The sequence below is a fragment of the Mercenaria mercenaria genome, chromosome 2 (assembly GCF_021730395.1).
Source record: "Mercenaria mercenaria strain notata chromosome 2, MADL_Memer_1, whole genome shotgun sequence".
In the NCBI taxonomy this organism is placed as follows: domain Eukaryota; kingdom Metazoa; phylum Mollusca; class Bivalvia; order Venerida; family Veneridae; genus Mercenaria; species Mercenaria mercenaria.
Genome location: NC_069362.1, coordinates 29,271,292 through 29,294,713, shown reverse-complemented (window position 1 = coordinate 29,294,713; position 23,422 = coordinate 29,271,292). Strand labels below are relative to the sequence as shown.

The following is a 23,422-nucleotide window of genomic DNA, read 5'->3' as shown; positions in this document are numbered from 1 at the left end:
TCCGACGTGCTCCGAAAATTATACTGGTATTTCATAAAAAAGTTAAAATTCTTGCAATAATTTATTTTATTTTTTCAAATACTTAAAAAACAAATTCAAATGTGTTTTATAGAGAAAATCGCGTTAATATTTATTAAAGCCATGGACCTTTTATCGGTATTGAAAAATAATCATTATCCAAGCCACTCAACGTTTCATCAAGCGTGGATCCAAGTGGACGGGAGTGTGTGCGAGGGGCAGGGATGAGGGAAGGCTAAAATCCAGCAACCGATTTAGACGTCAGCTAAAGTACAAGGCTTTCAACTTGCAAAAATATAAATAAAAACAGTCGTTTGAAAAACTTGAATATATGCTTTATTTTGGTAGTGTTGTTAATATGTGCGCACCGGTAATGGATATTCCAAAACTTGTTGGACGTTTCCAAGAATAACAGAATGGTAATAAGAAATTGTAACGGAATCGTAAACTTTTTAACTATGAAAACAATACATTTAGTCTTCGTGTGATACTTTAATACAAGAGTATGGTCTCGGTCAGCAACAACCCCGTGGGCTTCTGTAGACGTTAATACAAAAAAAGTGTATCCTGATATTCCTCAGCCAAAAAGGTTGATCCATCCGGGTAATGTTAAAAGAACAAGATTTTCTTCATGACATCTTGTAGACAGATAGCGGGTAACATGTAAGCTATTTTACGCCGTTGCTACATATATTACATGGTTGCTATAACAATGAATAACTTTGATATAGTTCATCGTGTGTGCCTAAGGTTATGTAGCATCTTACAGTAAACGTCTTTTATTGTTATACAATACTCTTAGTTAGTTACTTACTTACTTACTTACGTACTTACTTAGTTAGTTAGTTATCTAGTTATTTAGTTAGTTACGTACTTAGTTAGTTAGTTAGTTATTTAGTTAGTTAGCTAGTTAGTTAGTTAGTTCTATTTTACGAAGAAATGTTTATTTACTAACAGTTTAAGATATATTAACAATACAAGTTGAAATTTTATTTTAAGGTTTTAAGAAACACATCGTGAATGATCAGTGAGATATAATCCATATCAGTCACAAATTATGAATGTTATGGAAACTATTCCATATTCACTAAAACAAACAAATATCCTCTATGTACACATCACATAAAAGGAAAAACGTAACTTATATCTATATCTTCTAAATGTTCCGGCCATCTGTCTTCCCCATCCCAACATTTCCCTAAAATATCTAACTCAGAAATTATGAAACAGTAATATATGTATGGAATGATAACGTGACATAAATGATAAACATGTAATTTCTGTCCTATACTGTCCCACCTGTCCGATAATCATATCTCAAGTCAGCACACCTTAATACTAGTATGTCCCGAGAAGCCCTTGAACTATGGTTCGCGTGCTTGTCTTTTTGATTGATACACATCAAATAGGTAAACCCAATAATTTTCCGTAGCATGGTGAGACAGAGCTATCACTTTGTACAGTCATGTTAGTTATCATCTCACTGTTGCAGGTTTTTATGCATAAAAAGCATTGTGTTTCTTATGGATCTTGCTTATTTCGATATTTCACTCAGAACGCGTGGTCCATCTGATCTTTCCCTTTTGACTATGAAGTTTAGGCACGAGAATTTCCAGACCTCTCACTGGGTGATACACTTGAAATACGTGATTGATTAGACCTCCCGTGTTGGATGATGCGCTTGAAATTCGTGAGCTTCCTGGTGGTTTAATCCCATGATGGGCTAGAGATCCTTTGCTTTTTTCTATGGCACATGATTAAAAGTCAAGTAATCTTCCGACTGACTGCCCGACATATTTGTTTCAACATGTTCAAGCTGAAATGGCGACGGCGTGTTTGATCTACTGACAAGCTCGTTTCTCTTCGACGACTTCATTCGTGTATCCTTGCCCGTTGTTTTCATAATAATGTTCTTGCTCATTATTTTTCGAACAATAACTGAAACTCTACCGATTTCTGTATCCTCAAATTTGATTTCTGAACTGGAAGCAAATATTTTTCTGAGGTTTCTTCTGTGTATATGTTGAGCTTCGACCATTTCCCCATAGTCAAGTTGTCTGTTATTGTCTACGTCTAACCTGTTAAGCAGCTGAAGTAAGGTTTGCCTGTGGAGTGGGATTCCAACTTTCATCAAACCGTCACAAAGCTCGTTGATGCAGATCAAACCACTTATGTTCGTATCCAGCGATTTGAAGAAGTCTAACAGGCGCATGTTTTGTAAGCGCATACATTCCATTAGAACTGTAAGTGGGTTACACGATAAAAGCGCAACTTCGTCTTCGTCCGCGGAGCTTTGGGACAGTGGCGTTCTGTCCGTGCTCCATACCATACCGTACTGAATTTTAAGATCACGCTCTTTTTGTATTTCTTGATACAACTCTACAAATTTGTCATGAACTTCTTGATTACCAAAGTCAAGGAATGATATTCCAGACTGTTTGTTTTCCTTTATGTGTTTCAAAATCGTGAGCGCTCCTCGAGTTGTCACGTGGTTTTGACCCAAACGCAAAGTTTCAAGAGTAGAATTGCTGTCAAGCCCTCTGAGAATTTCGGCTATACAGTATTCAGACAGCCTATTACACGTTAGATCCAGCTCGGTTAGCGTGTCATTGTTTTGTAAAGCGCGTGCTATACTTGTCGCGCCGTCCTGATGAAGTCCATTCCATGCGAGATTAACCGTGAGAAGGGAGTTGTTCTGTTCTAGCGCTTCTCCAATTGCTTCGGCACCTTTCAACCTGATATGGTTCCAACTTAAATCCAATACCTGAAGTGTGACGTTGCTTTTCAACGCCTGTGAGATTTTCCTTACACCCTGGTCCATCAGTTCATTATGTCCAAGATAAAGTTCTCTAAGAGAATCTGTCTTCTCGATTAATTTTTCAAAATGTTCACCGTCGTTTTCGACAAAGCTGTTGCCTGATAAATCTAGACAAATTATCATTTTATTGTCTATAATGGCGTTACATATGATGCTAGCGCCTTCAGATCTCAAATCATTATCAGCAATTTTCACATGTGTTAAAAATGAGCTGTACTGTATAACTTCAGCAAAATAATGTGCTGGTTCTGGACCCATGCCATTCTGCTGAAATTCTATTCGTTCAACGAAGCGGTCGTTACATAAGGCATAACAAATACACTTACAATCAGTTTTCTGTAAGTTGACAAACCTACATGACAATGTTTGCTTCAATAAACCATTTTTGATGCATGCTAATGGCAACAATTTGTTTTTCTTGCAAGCCTTTTCGTAAATATACATCAGTGACTCTTGGCTAGTTTTGTGGTACGGGGTTGCAGTCCGGCTTTGATAAAAGATATCCTCTTCGTCGTCATACATGTCAAAATTTTCGTCTAGAGATGAGGGCAAAGAAGGCCAGGAGAAATGCAGTTTACTGTTTGAATTAGCTGCTTCTATTTGGATTTGTGGTAAGCCAGTTTCTTTCTTTTTCCTTTCCAGAACAACAGGTTTCTTTGTGGGCTGAGAAATATTTAATCTGTATTGTTGAGCCAGAAGATGCGGCTGCACTTGATTAAAATTCCTATATGCGCACATCGTTGTGGAAGTGTTGTTGTTCGGTTCGGTTTTGGTCACTGAAATACATTAAAGAAATATAGAGGAAATTTTGAAATTACTTATGAGCATGCATGTTTATTTGTATACAGTAAAATTGCTTAATACATACTCTTAGCACAATTTCTAATTGGGCAATTCAATAATTTTTTAAAGAAATTTCATCGTACATTTTAATAATTGTGCAAATGGTAATAAATCCCTACAAACCTTGCATAATATACAACATTGAAATAGTTTTAAACTTTTCAGTGAGCTAATTCAATTATATTTCTGATATTTGTATGCATACAATTTATTTATATATTTGCACACAGAGCAATGAAGGCTTAAATAGTAAGAGAAGCGATGGTCTAGGGGTTTATATGTCAGCTGCTCAACCCAGGGGTCGTTGGTTCGAGTCCCACATGGGTCTAGATAACGACTTCTTTTATGTTGGCGACACTGGTCTTTGGTTAAATACAACTTGGCAGATGCTTGAAGTGCGTTTTCATAAATTTCAAATGACAAATGGTCTGATGCATTACTTTCCCATTCGATATTCTGTCTGCTCTTATGATTCAGTTTTCATCCAGTTAATGCGGTATATAAACTGAAATTTCGAACTAATTTAATATAAAAGGGAAATAATTTCAAAACTCAGTATTTCAAAATGATCCGATAAAATGTATAACTTATTCTATAGTGAAATGTTATGATTTTTATTCGGATAACTGATTTTCTATACAGAATTTGCAGTTCTGATGATTTCGAAAGGATGCTGTCTTAACACTAAAGTTATACTAATATGGAAAAAAATCATAATCTAAATTAAACATTTGACCAATTAGAAACTATGTTCAGTGTATATACCAATTGATAATAAATATACAAACAAAATTCTTATCCTAGATTATGTTTCTACGTCACTTCAAAGAAAATGTACAAGTTATGAATAGTCTGAAATAAGAGATAATTATATTTCAACGAAAATGACGTAAATGCCAGCAAATTATCACCTTTACTTAAAGTGTAAAATTTATGTGACGCTCGACAGCTTTGCAAGTCAACGCGCGACAATTTGTAACGTGGTGCGCGACAACACGACACGACAAAACAAGACGCGCGCCATTCTGTTGCGTCTGCACGATATGACGTGCGATATTTAAATATAAGAGATGTCGCGCGTAGCATCGTGTTGTCACAACGTGATGTCGAACCAAAATATCGTGCATCGTGCCGTCGCGCATCGCGGAAAAAATGCCACGCGTCATATTGTACCGTCGCATGTCGGCGTGTATTTTTTATTTTCCTTTTAGGTCTATTTAGTTATTGAATTTACTGCATATGTTTATGCATTTAAGACATGAAATACACAATTAAGTCACAGCTGTTACACGATTTTGCACATTACGAAGGTTTTCAACAGAAAATGGCTGTTTGGATTACATCTGTCCATCCGAACGAGTTCAAGATTTACGTATAACGGTAATTTTGGCGTTAAAAGTAACTAAATTTAGCAAATTATAGAAAATGGAAGTGTAAAATATGAAACTGATACTTTTTTTTTCATTTGAAGTTGACCGCATTGTCTAAATGAATATAAAATATCTATTCAATCCGCCGGCCGTTAATGATGAAGTTTTCGAAATGTAGATGCCAGATAGAAAAAAGATTATTATGATTGTTGTTTGATATCAATAAATACATTTAAACAATTTCTTTCTATAGAAAATAATAATATTCAAATGCTCAGAATAAAATGAACCTCCTTCTATATGAGAACATGAATCAATACCGTGTCGTTTACTTCGCCTTTCCGAAAACATTTCATTGATTTTATTTAACTTCAGATTGTTATAAATAGTGTGCCATTATCTCAGGAAAATGTGATTTCTGATGGCATTTTTTGTTAATGCTCGGATATTAGTATAAAAGTGGTTCTTAGAATCAAACATGAAATTTAAAAGGGGCTGTCTGATTCTAGGGTTCCTCATTACAGTGTAATGGGGTCAAAGGTCAGATGAGTGCATTTACAAATAAACTGTGCATTCGTTTTATTTTCATATAACCACCTAAATTGGTTTAAATATTGTGTCTCAAAGTCCTTTAGTATTTGTTAATAAAATTGAAAATAATATAAACAAGAAATATCTTTAAAAATGATGGTCGGCGAACTGTAATAAGGAAAAAAGTTTATGAATTTTTCATCTAACATTCATCTTTCATTTAACATTTTTCAAATTGCAAAACTAAACACCGCACTTTAACAATTTAAATGGTTCTCTTTTAATTTTTCGCAAAGGTTTCGTAGGGTTGCAATTTTGTTTCGTTTATCCTTAGACGAATAATTACAGCAGTAGTTTGATGAAGATTCATGAAGCGGTTCATGAGAAGAGGTCATTAAACGTGTTTATAGTTTAGCTAAATTGGTCCCTATCCCCATTTGTAACAAAATAGCAGGAGACCTTACGATATTGTTACACATCGAGTTTGACAAAAATCCATTACATTTTAGTGGTTAATGCGAAGAAAGGCATATCTACTTTTAGCTATAGTGGTCCCTAATAGGGCCCAAGTTCCTATATAAATAAATTTGGAAGAGGACCTTATAATGATGCTCCAGACCAAGTATGACAAAGATCCACCAAGCTGTTCATGAGACGCTGTATAAAGGCATTTCTAGTTGTTTTAGCTCTAGCAGCCCCTAAAAGGGGTCAAATGTCCCAGCTGAACAAAGTTGGCTGCGGGCCTAATAAAGATGCTACAAATCAAGTTTGATTAGAATACATGAGAAAAAATCAATTAAAGGATTTTTTTATTTTTTATTTTTATTTATTTCTAAAATAGGCCAACTGATCCCGCTTTAACAAATGCATATTCGCTATTCATTAATCTTTGGACAATGACGTCACACCTATAAAAAAGTGAAGGTCAAGCAAAACATACAATTGTAATTATTTCAATATTTCTGTTTCATAAGCAAAGTTTGACCGTAATCATATCACATAGTTACACTGTATGCAGCGTACCTTCATTTCAGTGTAATGAGATTCAGTCATTATATAGCATATATATAATGAAACAGATTTCAACTGAGTTCAATATTTGCATACCATTTTAAAGAAAAATATTCATATATAATAAATCAGTTAAGTAATTTATAACAAATATATCAAAGCAAACAAGTACTCATTTTAATATGCAATCTGAATAAGTCACAAAAGCAAGAAACCTTTTCATATACAGACGACAATTGTAACAAGGAAATCTTTTAAAAAGCACTTCTCTACATAAAAGACTCTTATCACACCCTTATTCAAGTGATACGCAGACCGTATTCAGCTCTTTCTTTAATTTGATATATGTTGGTATTTGAACAGGTTTTTATCATATTTATTAAACTTACTTATCATTTTGAGATATATCAATATATTTTTGCTACATATACTGAGCCAAAGTTAGCTTTAAAACTGTAAACAGCGTCGTTTAGGATAAACGCTTTGTCTACATTTCACTCAGCGTAGCACAATCAACAGAGTGAAAGAAATTGACACTCGTCCAATCAGGCAGAGTGTTGCATAAATCTTCCATTTTGATAAATTATCTATAATGCGTTTTCAAGTAGTTTGATTTGCAAACTGAAGTCACGTGGCATAGGTAACGAAAACGAATTTAGACGGCGTCGCCGAAAAATATACATAATATATTATATAGAATCATATACTTGACATGTTTTCTTATCTTTATATTTAGATCAACAGCAGAAATATTTGGTACTGTCGTATCCAAGGTTTATTTTAATGTTATTTCAAGGTCACAGACATATCAATGGTCAAATCTGAACTTTATTAAAGATAGCAAAATGGTGCGTATATTAATAATATACACATGAACTTTTCTAAATCCACAACTATTTGTTTTTCCTCTTATCACTGCCAAATTTTGACAGATTTGAATGAACTTTTTACACAATGTTTCACGATTTGTTTTATTATAGTGAAACATTACAACGATCATAGCCTGAATTAAATTCATTTAATCGTAACGGTAACAATAATGTAACCCTTGAATTAAAAGTCACATGATTAGCAAGTTCCAAATCACGGCAGTGCACTTTGATCCTATGAATTTGATGAAATTCCAATTATTATACAATGTATACATACTGAATGTTCAACTATGCTTAGTTGAAATGGAACATCCGTCAATATTTTTATGAATATGTTAATTTTATATCAGCTTTGTGACGTTAATATTGACACCACATTAATGGTTTACGTGGAATCAAGAAGTACATTTAACTCAATAATTATCAAATTTTCTCTCAGCCAAAGAAGCAAAATATTTATGATGTTATAAGTAACAAGAGCTGTCTTAAGACAGCGCACATCAATATTCGGCGCTTTGACAGTAAAATGAATTTATGTCTCAATAAGAGACTTCTACTTTGAAAGGAAGATGCACCAAGTCAATATCTTATCTTATACTGTACTAAAGTTTTATCCAGAAAACATTAAGTATGAAAGGGACATAATTCTGTCAAAAATACAATAATGGGGATTGTAATCAAATATGCAGATGATGATTATAAAAAGTATTTTTCATTTCAAGTCATCATCTTTTAAAGTACCAAAGATATGTCTATAAACGGAGCTTTTGAGAAAGTTTAACGTGAAAATAATTCTAAGTATAACAACTTGATGACCATGACCTTGGGTATAATGGGCCCAGCTCCTGCACATACTTTGTTTGTATGCTGGACAATGTTTATGTGAACTTACAGTAAGACATAAGAAATAGTTACAAAGATGACAGAAAAACAAAGGTTGCCGAAAAAATTTAACCTTAAAATAACTAAAGTATACCACTTTGGTGACCTTAATATAATAAGCAATAGAAACAAAGAAAAACAAAGGTTTCCGAAAACAAACTTTAACCAAGAAAGCTCACGCCGACGCTGGGGCGAATAGAATAGCACCCCTATTCTCCGAACAGTGGCGCTAAAACTGAATATGCAACAAAATTATGATAAGCTTTGCATCGAGAAATATGCACTCGTGTTTTCGCAGAATAATATTGCACCGCATATGTAGCGCAAAATCTCAACTGCAGAACTCGTGCATATTTCTCAACACAAATGTGATATTCTTTTAATGCACACTTGCAGAATAGTATCCTATGTTAGGACAAGATCATATTCATAATCCCTTCCGCACTGAATTTAATTAACAATATATATATATATATATATATATATATATATATATATATATATATATATATATATATATATATATATATATATATATTACACGTTTTAGTCTACAACAGCGTTAGCGCACATTTGTTTCCCTTTATAACATCAGTAGATTCCTTCGTGATACATTGCATTGATATGTTCGCTTTACCCGGTTCTGTCACCAACCAATCACTCAGATTCTGAAGGTGTTGTAACAGGAAAACAAACATGCATTACTCCTATATTCACAGTCATAAAGACCATGCTAATAAAATTCGATATACTATAAAATTCACAGCTATTAAGCCTTCTTGAAGTTATGACATCTATAGAACCATCATAAACAATTACCGTACTTTGGGATATTTTCGTCATGGTTAATTTTTCGCCTATTTCGCCACCCATATGAAGTGGCGAAAATATAACGCTCGAAAATGTAGCTATGTCCAAAACTTGAAACCATATAAACGTTAACACTACAATATAGTAGTCGCAACTTGACCGCGATGGTTGACCTTAGGCTGATTATTCATATCGATTATTTCATTAGTATAATTAAGGGGGGCTTAGGGTATCCCTGTTATTTATATGCAGTAAGTTTGTATACAATGCACTCCTTTTCAATAATAGGTTTTGCCTCATTATGTATTATAATAGAACAGAACATATTTTTTTTTATTTCAGTAACTTATACATACATAGTATCTCGTTACATACATACAATTTTATATAATTATTTCATGGTCACGTGATAAACACATACAATGTTTACGTAAAGAAAAAAAAAGTAAAGAAAAGAAACATATAGCAAATTGTAATCACAGTTTGTAAATGGAGAATAGACTTTTACATTTAACAGATGTTGTTCTATTATAACTGCACGACATGATATCATACGTTGTAAATATTTTACAAGTTGTACAGTACAATATAACACACTGACCAACTTATTACAAATATCTTATACATGCATTTATAAGACTGGCTGTAAAGTCAATTGCACTAAGGATGAATCAAACATAAATAGTATATGGGTCGAAATAATTAATTGACATATGAATTGAGTAAAATGTAAAACGAACCGTATGTACCACATATGCAGAGGTGCCAATTTATAATACAAAGGTCAAACATCGGGGTCAAGTTGCGTCCACTATACCTGACATCAGGTATGAAAGGATAATTGCTTTTGTATTACCTGTATTGTTACAAAACGTGAAACCCGAGATTTTCTCACCTTGACCAATTTTTATTAAATCAACTGAATATATGTAGTTGATAATCGGCAGTTAGAACTTATTTCGATACACTTACTATACATGGTTGTCACAGTGTGAAAACAAACATGTCTTTTCTCAAATAATTTCAACCGAAAGAAAAAGAAGTTCTTCTACCAGTAGATAAAAGCAGTGAAGACTGTAATTTACGCGATTTGTGTAATGTGGAATTACAGTAAAACACCCGGCCGCAAACGTGGGAAGTACAACATCTTATCCACAGATAATTGTGATCATTTTAACGAATTTTATAGCTTTTTTATTTTAATACAAATTGCAATAAGTTTCAGTATGTATATACCAGATTTAATAAAGTCACATGTACGCAGTTTGTGTTGTTTGATAATCGCAGAAAAGTAACCTCCCTTGGATACTTTTCAAAAATGCCGGTAATGTTATTGGATTTTGATGAAATTTTCGGGCAAGTTTTCGTCACCTATGTAAGATGGCGAAAAAAATACACATGCCAAAATAAAACCACTACATTTTGGGTTAAAAAATGCGGAAGTTTGCCGACACGAAAATATCCCAAAGTACAAAGTTCAAAAATGCAGATGTTAAAACACTTGAAGAGCGGTTACCAGTTCCTTTAATAGCCTTATGTTATATCGGTTCTTATAATAGCCAAATGTTAATGTGCAAAGGAATTGTTTAAGCTGATTCAAAGATATGAAGAGTATCATTTTTATGCTAATGGATTGAAAAACACATAACATTTGCAGTTCACTAATATTTATATTCAAACTTTGATATCGCTTGATTTTTTCTGTACATAGATAGTACATGTATTTCTAAACGCCCATACATTCCTGAAAGTACTACTGCACATGCGTAAACCACTGGAATAGAGATTTAATTGACAGCATAAGCCATTTAAGACAATGCTTGGAAGAATTTTCACATTTCATACTATCTCACGAACAGACTTAAAGTTTGCTATTTTTACATCATTGCGTTCGATGCTTTAGATCTGTCAACAGTTAGTACAGTCGAACTATATTCGTAGAACTCGACGGAACAAGCTAAATTTGTTCGAAATATCAGTAGTACGAGTCAACGTAAAATATACATTATATAGATATTATGCCGGGACCTGACGATGAGTTCGAGCCAAGATTATTAAGCGAATAATCTGAATTCAAGCAAACGAAGTTTGACTGTATTAGTCTTTATAAAATACGCGCCATATATTTTCTCCCGGTACTGTTCATAAAGACAACAAACCAGCCCTTTTTATAATTGTTAGCCTGAAAATGGAAGTTTTAGAAATATGAGAAAGATAGCTTTTCGTACTGAATGAACCAAATATCAGAGCGTACGAAAAGTTTAGCTCATTCTATAGAAATAACCTTAGTCTTTTTGAATTTTGCTAGTCTCAAATTTGATAGATCTACACTACGTAATTTGTTTTACCTCTAAAATGCATAATTATTAGCAAAAATGTACATGTTTATATTAAACGATAGCAGAAATGGTGAAAATCTGACGTTTATAAAAAAAATGCACTTATTGACCTTTGACCTTGTACTGTGACCTTACTACGACCCTTAGAAGGCGACAGCACAACTTAAGTTTTTTACATTTTTTATAAAACTAACAATGAACATGGCTGTCGGGCATTAACAAAAATGCCATCAACGCCGATTTCTAGGCCTCTTTTTCGAATATATTGGCAGACTAAAATGTTCTAGACAAGAGTTATTTCAATAAAACGGTTACACTAGTGAATTTAAAACTTTTGCGGCTCACCGGGCGGCGAGAAAGTATTTTCTCCGCAGTGAACAGAAAACGTCAATTTGAATAGAAAACGTCATTCAATTGTTCAAAATCATTTAACACAACAATCTTACAAGAGAGGTTTCCAGTTATTTGCGAAGTTACATTCTTTCTAAGGATAAATTTGGAAGGAATCTGAACAGTGTATCATAGATTTTTCTATTTTAAAGCAGACGCTGAGGGCATCCAACGTGACATCGGGTCCCCGTAAAAATTGCGAAGTATGACATTCGCTTTTATAGTTATTATAACACTTAATTTGATTTAAACTTTTTAAAGTGAATAGCTTATGGTGAAATTTCATTTCCTTTTGAGTAATGGATAGATTCATTGTAATATTTCAAAATCATTGTTTTCTTGACAAACTAAAGTTCATAGTATTTGTTCTACCATATATCTGCATGGATTTTATAGAAACAGTCATATATATCAGAGAATATGATAATGTATTATGATGTGTTTTTGATATTGCTTAACAAACATAACATATATACGCCTATTCAAATCTTAACATACACGAAAAAAGTAAATCAGAACGGAAACGTATGCAAATATATAAGAAATACATGCAGGTATATGTGGAGGAAAGGTTTGGAGAAGGTAAGGGAAGTAATTATAGGTTGGTCGTATGCTTAGAACACGAGCCTTGTGAAAAGTTCACATTAAGAAATATTTTAAATGCTAATGTTGCATTCGGAAGTATAACAGCTTCATATCAAAAATAAAATAACGTCTGCATATTATTATGATATATATTACACACTTTCTTTGCCAATTAATATACATTGTTAAAATAGGATGGTTTTACATACCGAAATGTACAGTACATTTATTTGACATTAATAAAGGTTATTATTTCACTATTTTAGGTATTGCTTTCACATTTCGTCTTTTAAACAATAACGAACAATACACAGAATTTATGTAAAGGCAAAATTTACAAATGTGTAAGAATTTTTACTACCATTACAAAACTGGCAGATTTTAAAACAAAATAACAGCTAAGCATACACAGTTAGTTTTAGCCATGGTAAATATATTAGAAGAGGGTTTTCTGCATCTAATGTTCATATAAAATAATAAAATATCTAATAAAGATGTGCACAGTACATCTTTTACAAACACACTTACCTTCAATTACTCTCATAAAATTTCGCTCTCAAATAAAAATCCATTGCAAGTTTTCCGTGACACGTTGAACCTTGTTTTGTTCAAAATATATAAAATGCATTAATGTACTAATGACATAATATTGCTATTCTATTAATACATTTCTGTTTTTGTTACTCTTGAAAGGGCATTAAGATTTAGCGACAAAGCTTAAACGACTTTATTACGTAATAATGTATCCATCAGACATAATCTTATGTGGCAAAGAATTAGATAAAAAGATTTATACTACAAATAAATAGAATTAGAATGTCTGCGTATTATGATAAATTAGACACTTCCTTTGCAAATTATGGTTATTGTTGCAATAAAAAGGCTTTACATACCGTATTGTACATTACCGTGATTACGCTCATTTGACCAAAATAAAGATTTAATTTTATTATTCTAGGTGTTGAGCTCCGTTTGAAACCAAAAGTTTTTTTTTCAATATCCTGATATTTGTGTTCAAAACACAATTAAATAGTGTTGAACATTAAATGTTGGTTGTTTTATTTTTGGTTTTGTTATTGTTGTTGTTGTTGTTGTTTGTTTGTTTTTGTTTTTTTCAAAATCGATTTAGAAATAAGTCTAACGTTTCAATATGTGATCAAAATGGTAGCGATTTCGTTTCAATGGCAACATAAAGAAAATGGCCGGTTTCCGGTTTCACTTATTTTTAGATATTTACTTGAACTGTATTTTCTTAGTTCTGTAAAATAATAATTGAGCTTATTCTATCTGAATCGAATAATTCAGCAGGGTGAAAATGACATCATAAACACATTAAAATGGCTCAGCTTCCATGATAATTTCCAAGTTCCATATGAAATTGCAGTATGATGGCTTTTATATACGATTAATTTAAGGTTATTAATCTCTTCTCCACCTAATAGTGCTTAATCAGTCTTGATAATGAGAAATCAGTGTCAGTCGCCAACTGATAAATTGCGAGAACGGTAAATTTAGTTTGTTTTTCTTTATTATTTCTTTTTTTTATATTTCGAAAAGTGTTCAATAAATACCAGGAAAATTGCTCTTCTTCCTTAGCGTACCATTTCAAGTATATTAAACCGTTATGTGTTGTAGAAAAAATGAATGTTTACTTGATATGTCAAAATGATTTTCCCTTTGGACAAAAATTAGGAAAGAATCTCCTTGACAACGACATGTGACGTCATCCAATCTAATTTTGAATCTTACCCCTTACTTATTTTCCAAGGTACGTTCATCTTCATCAATTAGCAATGCTACACTCGCTAGGTGGCGCTGCGCAGCGAGATGCGCACTGGCCTAAAAACAGAAACCCCAGGAAAGCCGTGATACACTTCCTTATTTTACGGGTTTTCCTGAAATAAAGCAATTTCATTGGGCCAGAAAAACGTCATAACTTTTTAATAGAAACATATGCGCATGTGTAATCGTTAAAATTTTGTTTCCGGACCGCACAGAAAAGAAATGAGGCAAGTTTGAAAAGTTCCTTCCAGAAAATTTAGCGTTTTACGCTCTATTACGCTGATGAAACCTAGATAAATTAGTTTAATAATGCGTAAACATTTGATATAAACGCAAAATACAACAGTAATAGGATGACAACGTATCAAATTTAGCAAAACTTTGGACCACTTTCTTTTTCGGAGGTATTTTGCCATATCTCGGACAAGTCATGCATTCCTTATGATAATAACAGAATTCGTCCGAATGAAAGAGAAAATGTCAACACGCGAAGTGTTTGCTTGCAATCAGAGAGAAATCTTACATTTTGTCGATAAATAAATAATGGTAGGGTATCTTAACACTGTAATATGTTTTGTTGATAAGTATTGCACCTATTTTGTTGTATTTTGTTGGAAGACAGCCGTGGGAAATTTATAAATCGCTTACAAACAATGCGGCGCTGTGATGTGGAGTGGGTGGGGTTCATTTTCAGTGAATTATGAATTGAATAGAATCAGAATAGTATTTCTACTCAGTATTAGTAAAATTGATGGAGAAATTGATTGTTGTGAATTTTAAGAACTTGTCTGCATGCAGTGATGCCTTGTTAAAGTGGTATAATACATTACAATTTACATGAAATATGTAATTGTCGGACTGAATTTATTACTTTGTTTTTAGCATATTGTGAACTTGTCTTGCATCAGTAATAGTGACAAGTCAAATTATGAAATGTTGCATGTATATATAGCATGATGCACTGTAAATGAATGCTGATCTTTATGTCATGACAATTCGAGGGCTTAGCGCAAAACTATTGTATCTTCTTTATTTATAATTATATAAAGTTACAATAGTTTTTCACTAACTAAGCCCACAAATTTCTTTCTTGCAATCTAGCTAGATAAATTGTGAGTGAGAATGTTCCAGCTTTACAGCATGATCATTGATTACAGGCACATATGTTTGGTACCATTTGATTACTTTCTGGCAAAATGACTGTTCATATGAATTCTAAGTTATTCTGTAAAGCACTTTAAAATTTCACTTGTCTGTACCTTCACTTGGACAATACGGACAACTTATTTGCAGCTGCTTATTTTGCTGCTTTTGTATCTGGGAATCTCTTGATATAATAGAAGTTATCAATGTTTGATTAATAAGAATATGCCCGCTTTTCCGTGAAAGTAAAAATTTTCTTGGGGAAAGTTCAGCTGCAAAATACATTTCCCAGTTGGTAAGCCCTTTTTTCTACAAGTAGCTTCACTTCACAATAGAAAGAAAGTTTTCAATGTCACAAAAAAGGAGGAAAGTTGAAACTACTGTGGGAAAGGTGAAGTCAAATGTAAGTTATTCTGTTGATTTCACTTAAACTTGACCACAAGTGCAACTTTCCATATTGAACGTTTTGCTGAAAGGTTAGGCTAAACACTGAGTTTGCATTATTATTGATTGGCTGAGACAGATGTAATTGTGCAATTTCAGCTCTTCAGCAGTACGGTTTCCTCAGACGGTTTTCAACCGAGAGGTTGGGAGATTCTCAACAGAATTTAGTCTTGTTAAGTTCTTAATTTTGAAGACAAAGGGAGGTGGACGTAGACTTCAGAAACTGAAACAGAAACTTATACAGGTAGCTGGCAAGGATGTTGATATTTTGGAATTTTTTAAAGAAAAACTTAATAGCAGTTACTTTGGGCTACCGAGTTGTTCTCACCTTTACCTCGCATTTGCAGACTTCATTGAGGAAAGTGGAAATGAAAATTTGAAACAGTTAGTTTAAGATGATCTTCTGAAAATGGAGAAGTTGCACTTCAATGCATTTGTTTAGAATTAGACACTGATTGTTGAATGTTTTAAATGTCACGTGTATAGGAATGCACCTTTGTTATAAAGATCTACAGTATAGGTCATGTGAAATCTCTCCATATTTTAGTGGAGTATTATTATATTGTTAACTGTTGTTACAGTTGTTACTATATTACTTTCAGTTCATATAATTTTAGTTCATACTTTTTTTTGTTCATAATGGATCCAATCAAACAGGAAGTTTTGAAAATAGACCTTGAAAAAGGACTTACAGTGGGTTGTGCCTTAAAAGCGTTCAAAAATTACAAGTCTGCTGCTTTGGAAGAAGCATCATTAGCTGAAATTTTCTCAACTCTTTCTGGTATCAGTGTTACTGAAATTAATACAAAATCTTTGTTAACCAAACTGTACAGAATTTCTAAGGAAGAGAAAAGTAAACGAGGTGAATATAAAGACAGGTTCCTTAATATGAAATTTGATATTCCAGTTCAGACTTGTATGTCACATGGTGATTCTAAACATAGTGAAAGTGAAAAAGTATTTGAAACTGTTTCGAAATCCTTAGCATGTGAACTTGTTCATAAAGAAAAGGATATTGAAAATAAAGAGACCGAGATAAAATCTTTAGAAAAAGACAAATCTTTAATACATGAAAAATTGCAAGAACGGAGATCAACCGTAAGAAAATTGCAAGAAACAAATAAACAGCTTAGTAGAAAAAAATGTACGTATTAAACGTAAATTAGAACTGAGTACCGATACAGAATCTGAAGTTAAACGGTTAAAAAAAGACTCAAAGTTATTAATTCGCCAAAAAGCAAAAGTTGAAGAAAGACTTAAAAACCAAACTGTCATACTGTTGCAAAACAAAAACTTAAAATCATGCAATAAAACTTTAACGTCTAAAACAGTTGCATTACAAAAACAGGTTGACATGTTAAAAAGACAAGTAGCTGACACAGCTGTCCGAGTTACAGAGGTTATTGATGAAAAAGATCAGGTTGTTAAAGATAACTCAGATTTGAAAAAGTCAGTGAATGACCTTCAGATAAACTGTGACTACATGGAACAACTTTTGAATGACAATAACAGTGTTGAGCTTTTTGACGAAAGTAGTAATTCATTTAACAGTAAAACCATGGCATGTGTTATGAACTTAAGCAATTGTAATGTAGCCCATCACAAAATACCAGAGGTAATAAAGGAGGTATTACATCTTGCAGGTAAAGAACCTAATAAATTACCAAAGAGAGCTACAATAGATAACATAGTGTCTGCAAAAGCTGTTGTTACTCAGAAACATTTGTCACATGTTTTGCCATCAAAGGAAAACCTTACATTGTACACTGATGAAACTCGTAAATTTGGTAAAACTTACAACACTTACATTGTTACGGACGAAAATAAATCACCTTACTTTCTTGGACTTAGAGAAATGTTCAACAAATCAGCGCAAACTGCATTTGATACTTTTCAAACCATATTAACAGACTTGACAGACTGTGAAAGAAGTGAAAACAGTGTTGGTGATAGGATCATTTCAAACATTGTCAATACAATGTCTGACCGTGCCAGCACTGAAAAGGCATTTAATAATTTATTAGAAAATTATAGGAAAGACATACTTCCTGATTTGACTACTGGATGGGAAGAACTAACAGAAAGGCAACGTGACTCTTGTACAAAAATCCACACTTTCTTCTGTGGTTTACACTTACTAGTAGCTTTTGCTGAAGTTAGTGGGAAATGTTTGTTAGAGTTGGAGCATACTTTGATGGACAAAGCTTTAGGGTCAGAAACTGATGAGGAAGTGAAATCTGAGTTTTGGAACGCCTCCGAATCAGCAACAGTTAGACTGATACGTGCTGCAAGCAAGTGCCTTTCAAGGGGAGGTGACGAGAAAAGTGGTTGTTACGCAGACTTTCATACTTATCTGTCCTTGACTAAACAACGTGTTAAGTTTATCAGATACCATGGAAATCGGTTTAATGTATTTTTTTTTCTGGCGGAGGTACTTTATTATCACCATAGGGATGTTATTACATTCTTTGAAAAACATCATCTTCCTACAAATAGACTACAAAAAGCAGTATACTTGGACATAAAAGAAAATGTTCTCATCGCAAGCTGTAAAGTCTTAGGATTGATATCTAAATTAATTACAGCGCCATTATGGAGGATCCTTGAAAGTGGCAGCACACACATACTAGACATGAACAATTACTATGTTGTCCTTCTACAGTATTTCGAGCGAATATCGAAGGATTCATCTGGTTTCCTAACTGGCGAAGAGTACCCTTTTGATTCAGACTATATTCATAAAGATGAAGTATACTCAGCACTTGTACTTGAAAATGAGAGTGTAGATGAACATGCTGCACAGATAGCACAGACACTAGCCACTGCTTTGCATGCACTTGTTAAAAGGATGTTGAGTGATCAGTTGCCAGGGGGGAAATATTTTGAAACCAATGACGACATTAGAAAGAGAACAACTTCAGTTATTCCTCATAACAAGCTTCCAGAATTCGCATTTGGTGTTTTGGATTTTCAACTTAGATATAGGCCAAATGCCTCTACTTTAGTAAATGAAGCATTTCTCATGTATACCATGAACAAAACTAGTGAATGGATAGGGAGTTTATCTGATGATGAGTTAGACAAGCTAATGAAAGAAAGTAGAAAGGATGGCAGAAAATACAGGGAGACATTTAAAGCTAGGTACAGAGAAATACAAGAGCAAAGAAGACGGATATTAGCTGAAAAGGCTGCTGAGGCAGAAAGGAAAAGTGAAAAAAAGAAAAAGCAAAAAGAGGAAATTATTTCAAATATTTTATATTATGAACTTTGGCAGACTGAAAACCAAATAACAGAGGCCCTTGGAAGAATTCATAGTGACCAAGAAAAAAGGGAAGCTTTGAAGTGGCAGCTCAAGTTTAGGAGATTTGTGTTAGAACAAAAACATAAAGACCGAACAGTGTTCAACTTCAGCAAGAAAGGAATTGACTTTACTATAAATGAACTCATTGGAAATCTTAAGAAACTTCTGAATGAAGCACTCAAAGGTCCATGCAATGAACGGGCTAGAACAAATGCTCCATTATTAGTTGGAAAACGAATTCAGCATACTTTCCAAGAAGATACATATCTTGGGAGAGTAGTATCCGTGGTACCAAGCTATCCAGACTGGTATAATGTGGTGTATGATCAGGATGAAGCTGTTTACACATACAAGCTGCTTGAGGATTACAGAAATGGCGATTTGAAGATACTACCAGAGCCAGTTGAGGTATTTCCAGTTGAGACTGTTCCAGTTACAGCTGAGCTTCAGTTCCAGTTACAGATTCACTCCCAGTTACTATTTCAATCCAAGTTACAGCATCATCTCAGTTACAGATTAACTCCCAGTTACAGCTTCCATCTAAGTTTATCTTCATCTCAGTTGGATCCACTCCCAGTTACAGCTTCATTCCAAGTTGCAGTTTCAGTCCAAATTAGAGCATTTTAAGCCCAACTTCCGTTGCATGTTACCAGCATTAGTGCTTTTTGTTGCAGAAATTATAACATTCCTTTTTTGTTTCTTCTCAACACTAAGACACTCCTCGATAAGCAAGAACTGGTTTCATTTATTGCTGCTAGGCTTTTTAAAAATATTTAGCACAGGCTTGGATATAAGGAGTAACTGATTAAGTTGGTTAAAGGACTATATATTTTTGTTGATACATTGATTTTAACCATTTAAGATGTGCAAGGCATAGACTATCAGTTTTGCACAGACTACAAAATAGTGTCTTAGTGTTGATTATGCTGCTTTAACCCATTAAGTACTTGATATGCATATATTCTGTAATCAGTTTAGAACTAGATCAGCTGGCATGCAGTCATGCCAGTTGACCAAGATCTATAATGGTTGCCAATGTCAGTAGAATTCAGTATTTAAGGTTCTTCAGTTAGCCTTTGATTTTCAATTTTTCAGTTTGTGTTTTTTGTTGTTGTTTTTTTTGCATGACCTGTTATTGTTTTTGCATGCAAACTTGTTAAGATGATTTTTTAGCACCTAATAACTGCTAGTGTTAGCATTTGAGCTGTCTCAAGAGAAAAGTTGTCTTTAGGATTTTTATGGATTTTGCAAATATTATGGACTTTTACTATTTCATAATAAGTCACACAATACCTGTATTATTTAAAGAAGATATTTTCCCCAAATTCAAGTACATGGGTGCACATGACGCGCTAGATCTACACTGATCAGAAACTAATAAAGATTCCAAAAGACACCTTTTCTCGTGACGCGGTCCATTTCATTGATATAAGGAAATTCAGTAAACCACTGATCTTAATTTAATTCTATCACAACAGGGATCATATTATTGATGATAAAACCTAAATACATGTAAAATTTGCAAACTTTAGGGGACATGGCCCAGGTGAGCATTACAGAATGAGATCTGGCAAGATCTCTTGTTTCAACTTCTAACTTTAAAGATCTTTGCCTTAAACTTTTAACTTAAAGATGTTGACTGTTGGTCATTACTGCAAATACATGTAATACTTCTTTTAGACCTGGGATGTTCTAACAATTCAAAATACCCAATTGTTTGTGTAAAATTTACAGATTTTGAATACATTCTTCTCTTTACAGGCAGAAAAAACACAGTCAAAATAGACAAGTTGAACTTCCACCAGAAAGAACAGTCTATAGCTAGGTGATTATTTTTTCTGAACATCTTTATTTTGTCACAAATTCAGTGAGAGAATTAAACTTAACTGATATTGTTTACATGAATTTTTATCTATTTTTCTGTACAATTATATTTATTTAATTACCAGTTCATCAACTCTATGTGTGTGTGTGTGTGTGTGTGTGTGTGTTTATATATATATATATATATATATATATATATATATATATATATATATATATATATAATTTTCATTTTGTTTCAGAAATTTTCAGAGATGTTCAACTGGTTCCACAGAGAAGAATTACCATTATTACCATTATACATTACATACAGACGTCCAAGGTCAAGGTCAGAACTATATTGTCAAAGGGTCAAGGTCAACTATTAAAGGTTAGTAAAAGTTACAACATTGGTTAATATTTGCACTGCAGTTTCTTGGATCATAACTAGGTCAATGTGATGACACATTAGTACTGTTTTAAGACAGTGACTATTCTTGTCACCTTCACATGTTTTTGAATGACGCATTTTAGACCTTTCAGGGGATGATTTTACCATAATTTATTTATCTAAAATGAAAATACTCCAAAAATATTAAAAAATACTTCCTTTAAAGTGTTTTGGGTGGCTAACTTTGAGCAAACTTTGTCATGTTGTTTTTAAAAATAGTGAGGTCACTTTTTGGCAATTTCTGAAATAAGGCACATTTTACGAGCCTGACCCTGTTCTATCTAAAAACGTCACCAAAAATTTGTTTTTGCACATTTTGGTCCAAAATAAGGTTTTTTGGCATCCAGTGGCTTTATATAATATGGAAATGCAGTCAAAATGAGGATTAAAATTGGATTAAAAAATCCTGTAGCATTGCTACATCAATACAAGCGGATATTTTCGTGAAACGTAAGTATATGGCCAATTACGTCAAATTGTAAAAGTGACATCATTAAAAAGTTTAGCCGACATATTGAAATTTCAATCGCCTGAAAATCTTTGTTGAATGAATATAAACTTCGAAATAAAAAATAGAAAGACATTTTATCATTTGTATAGGGTTAAGATGAGCTCGAAGGGTATCACTGACGGCTCGCAGTCCAAATGTCAGAAGTCAAATTTTGAAAATTAAAGAACTCCTTGATATGAATCTGTTCATCATACACGGTTCAGTGATCTGTTCCATCACTGTATGAATCCTTTATAAAGAACATTTTTATGTTTGTAGGAAGGTATAGAAAATGCATGTTATGATGAGAAACATTGAACCATTGGTAATCACAATTAATTGGTTAACTTCACCGCTGTAGTGGTAGTTACGTTGCCCTGGAAACGATAAATAAATAGTGTTCATGTTTTGAAATTTGTAATTTCACTATTCACATTCAGAACGCTCTAATCTGTCACATATTTACACATTAGCAAAATAGGGCTAGACATAGAGGATTTAGAACTTTTCCCTGCATGCATTGAACATCCTCGCATAAGTATGAAAGAGCGGGTGTGTACACCGGATAGGATGAATGGTGTTTGCTATACGAAAAAAAAACACCTCGGTAGCCTAGCGGCAGAGCGCCCGCTTTAAGTGCGGAAGGTCGTGGGTTCGCTTCCTGTCCGCGTTATACCAAAGACGGTGAAAAAACAAACACCTGGGAGTAAGACATACAACCCCCTTCTCCACCTCTGCCAAATTTCATTACATGTAACCATATTGAAATGAACTTAGCATAGGAAAAAAACATCGGCCCTTGTATCAATAGAATGTTATGAATCCATTCTCCAACTCACACCACTTTTGACAACTGACACCTTGGGCTTCTTCGAAAAATCGATAACCTTTCAAATCGACCTTTTTTTCTTGCTCGAGATGGGGTACCCGTTCTGTATTTTTCCTGCCATATGCCACCGCAGGAACCCAGGTGCCAAAATTGATACGTTTTCAATCCTTATTTAACAACTTGATCATCGATTTCCGCCATTTATTATGCGAGGTGTCTGCGTCGTAAAATGCGTTGGTGAGAAAATGTCAATAAGAAATAAATATTATTTGATAAGAGCACTTTATCTCAACAAACATTTTCAGTCTAACCTGCGTATTTGTGATACAATTTAACCTTAAAGTGTTTGTGTGTGATTTATTTACACAAACAATAGTTACAAAATGCGTGTAAGTGTTAAGTATATAATGAAAGTAAAGAAACGAAAGCTACAAAAATACAAAGGAAGACAAAAAAAGTGTACACTTTAAAACAAATGTTTTCCTCATCTGTTAAGGATGTGTTTCCATGAAGAATAAAGTTTTCGTTGATACCATAGTTCTAAAGGTTAGTTGAATAGCTCTATTATCAAGAAGTACGATCTTTCTGTGTGTTGGTATCTCACAATAATTTTTCTTTATCAAATCATCCAGAATAAACAAATTTGATATATTTGTACATCAACTTCAAAGACAAATAACAGACATTTATATTCATAATATTTACATGTA

General features: G+C 33.3%; 1 protein-coding gene across 1 annotated transcript; it reads right to left on the bottom strand.

The window, feature by feature from the left end:
* Positions 1 to 934: 934 nt before the first annotated feature.
* LOC123562072 (leucine-rich repeat-containing protein 74A-like) lies at positions 935 to 3,574 on the bottom strand. Its single transcript, XM_045354724.2, has one exon. It carries the CDS (start codon positions 3,572 to 3,574, stop codon positions 1,763 to 1,765), a length of 1,812 nt encoding a protein of 603 aa, XP_045210659.2. The 3' UTR covers positions 935 to 1,762.
* Between the last annotated feature and the right edge of the window lie 19,848 nt (positions 3,575 to 23,422).

What these genes read in the sequence shown, in the direction of transcription:
- LOC123562072 (XM_045354724.2), bottom strand. Translation starts at nt 3,574, where the DNA reads ATGTGCGCATATAGGAATTTTAATCAAGTGCAGCCGCATCTTCTGGCT.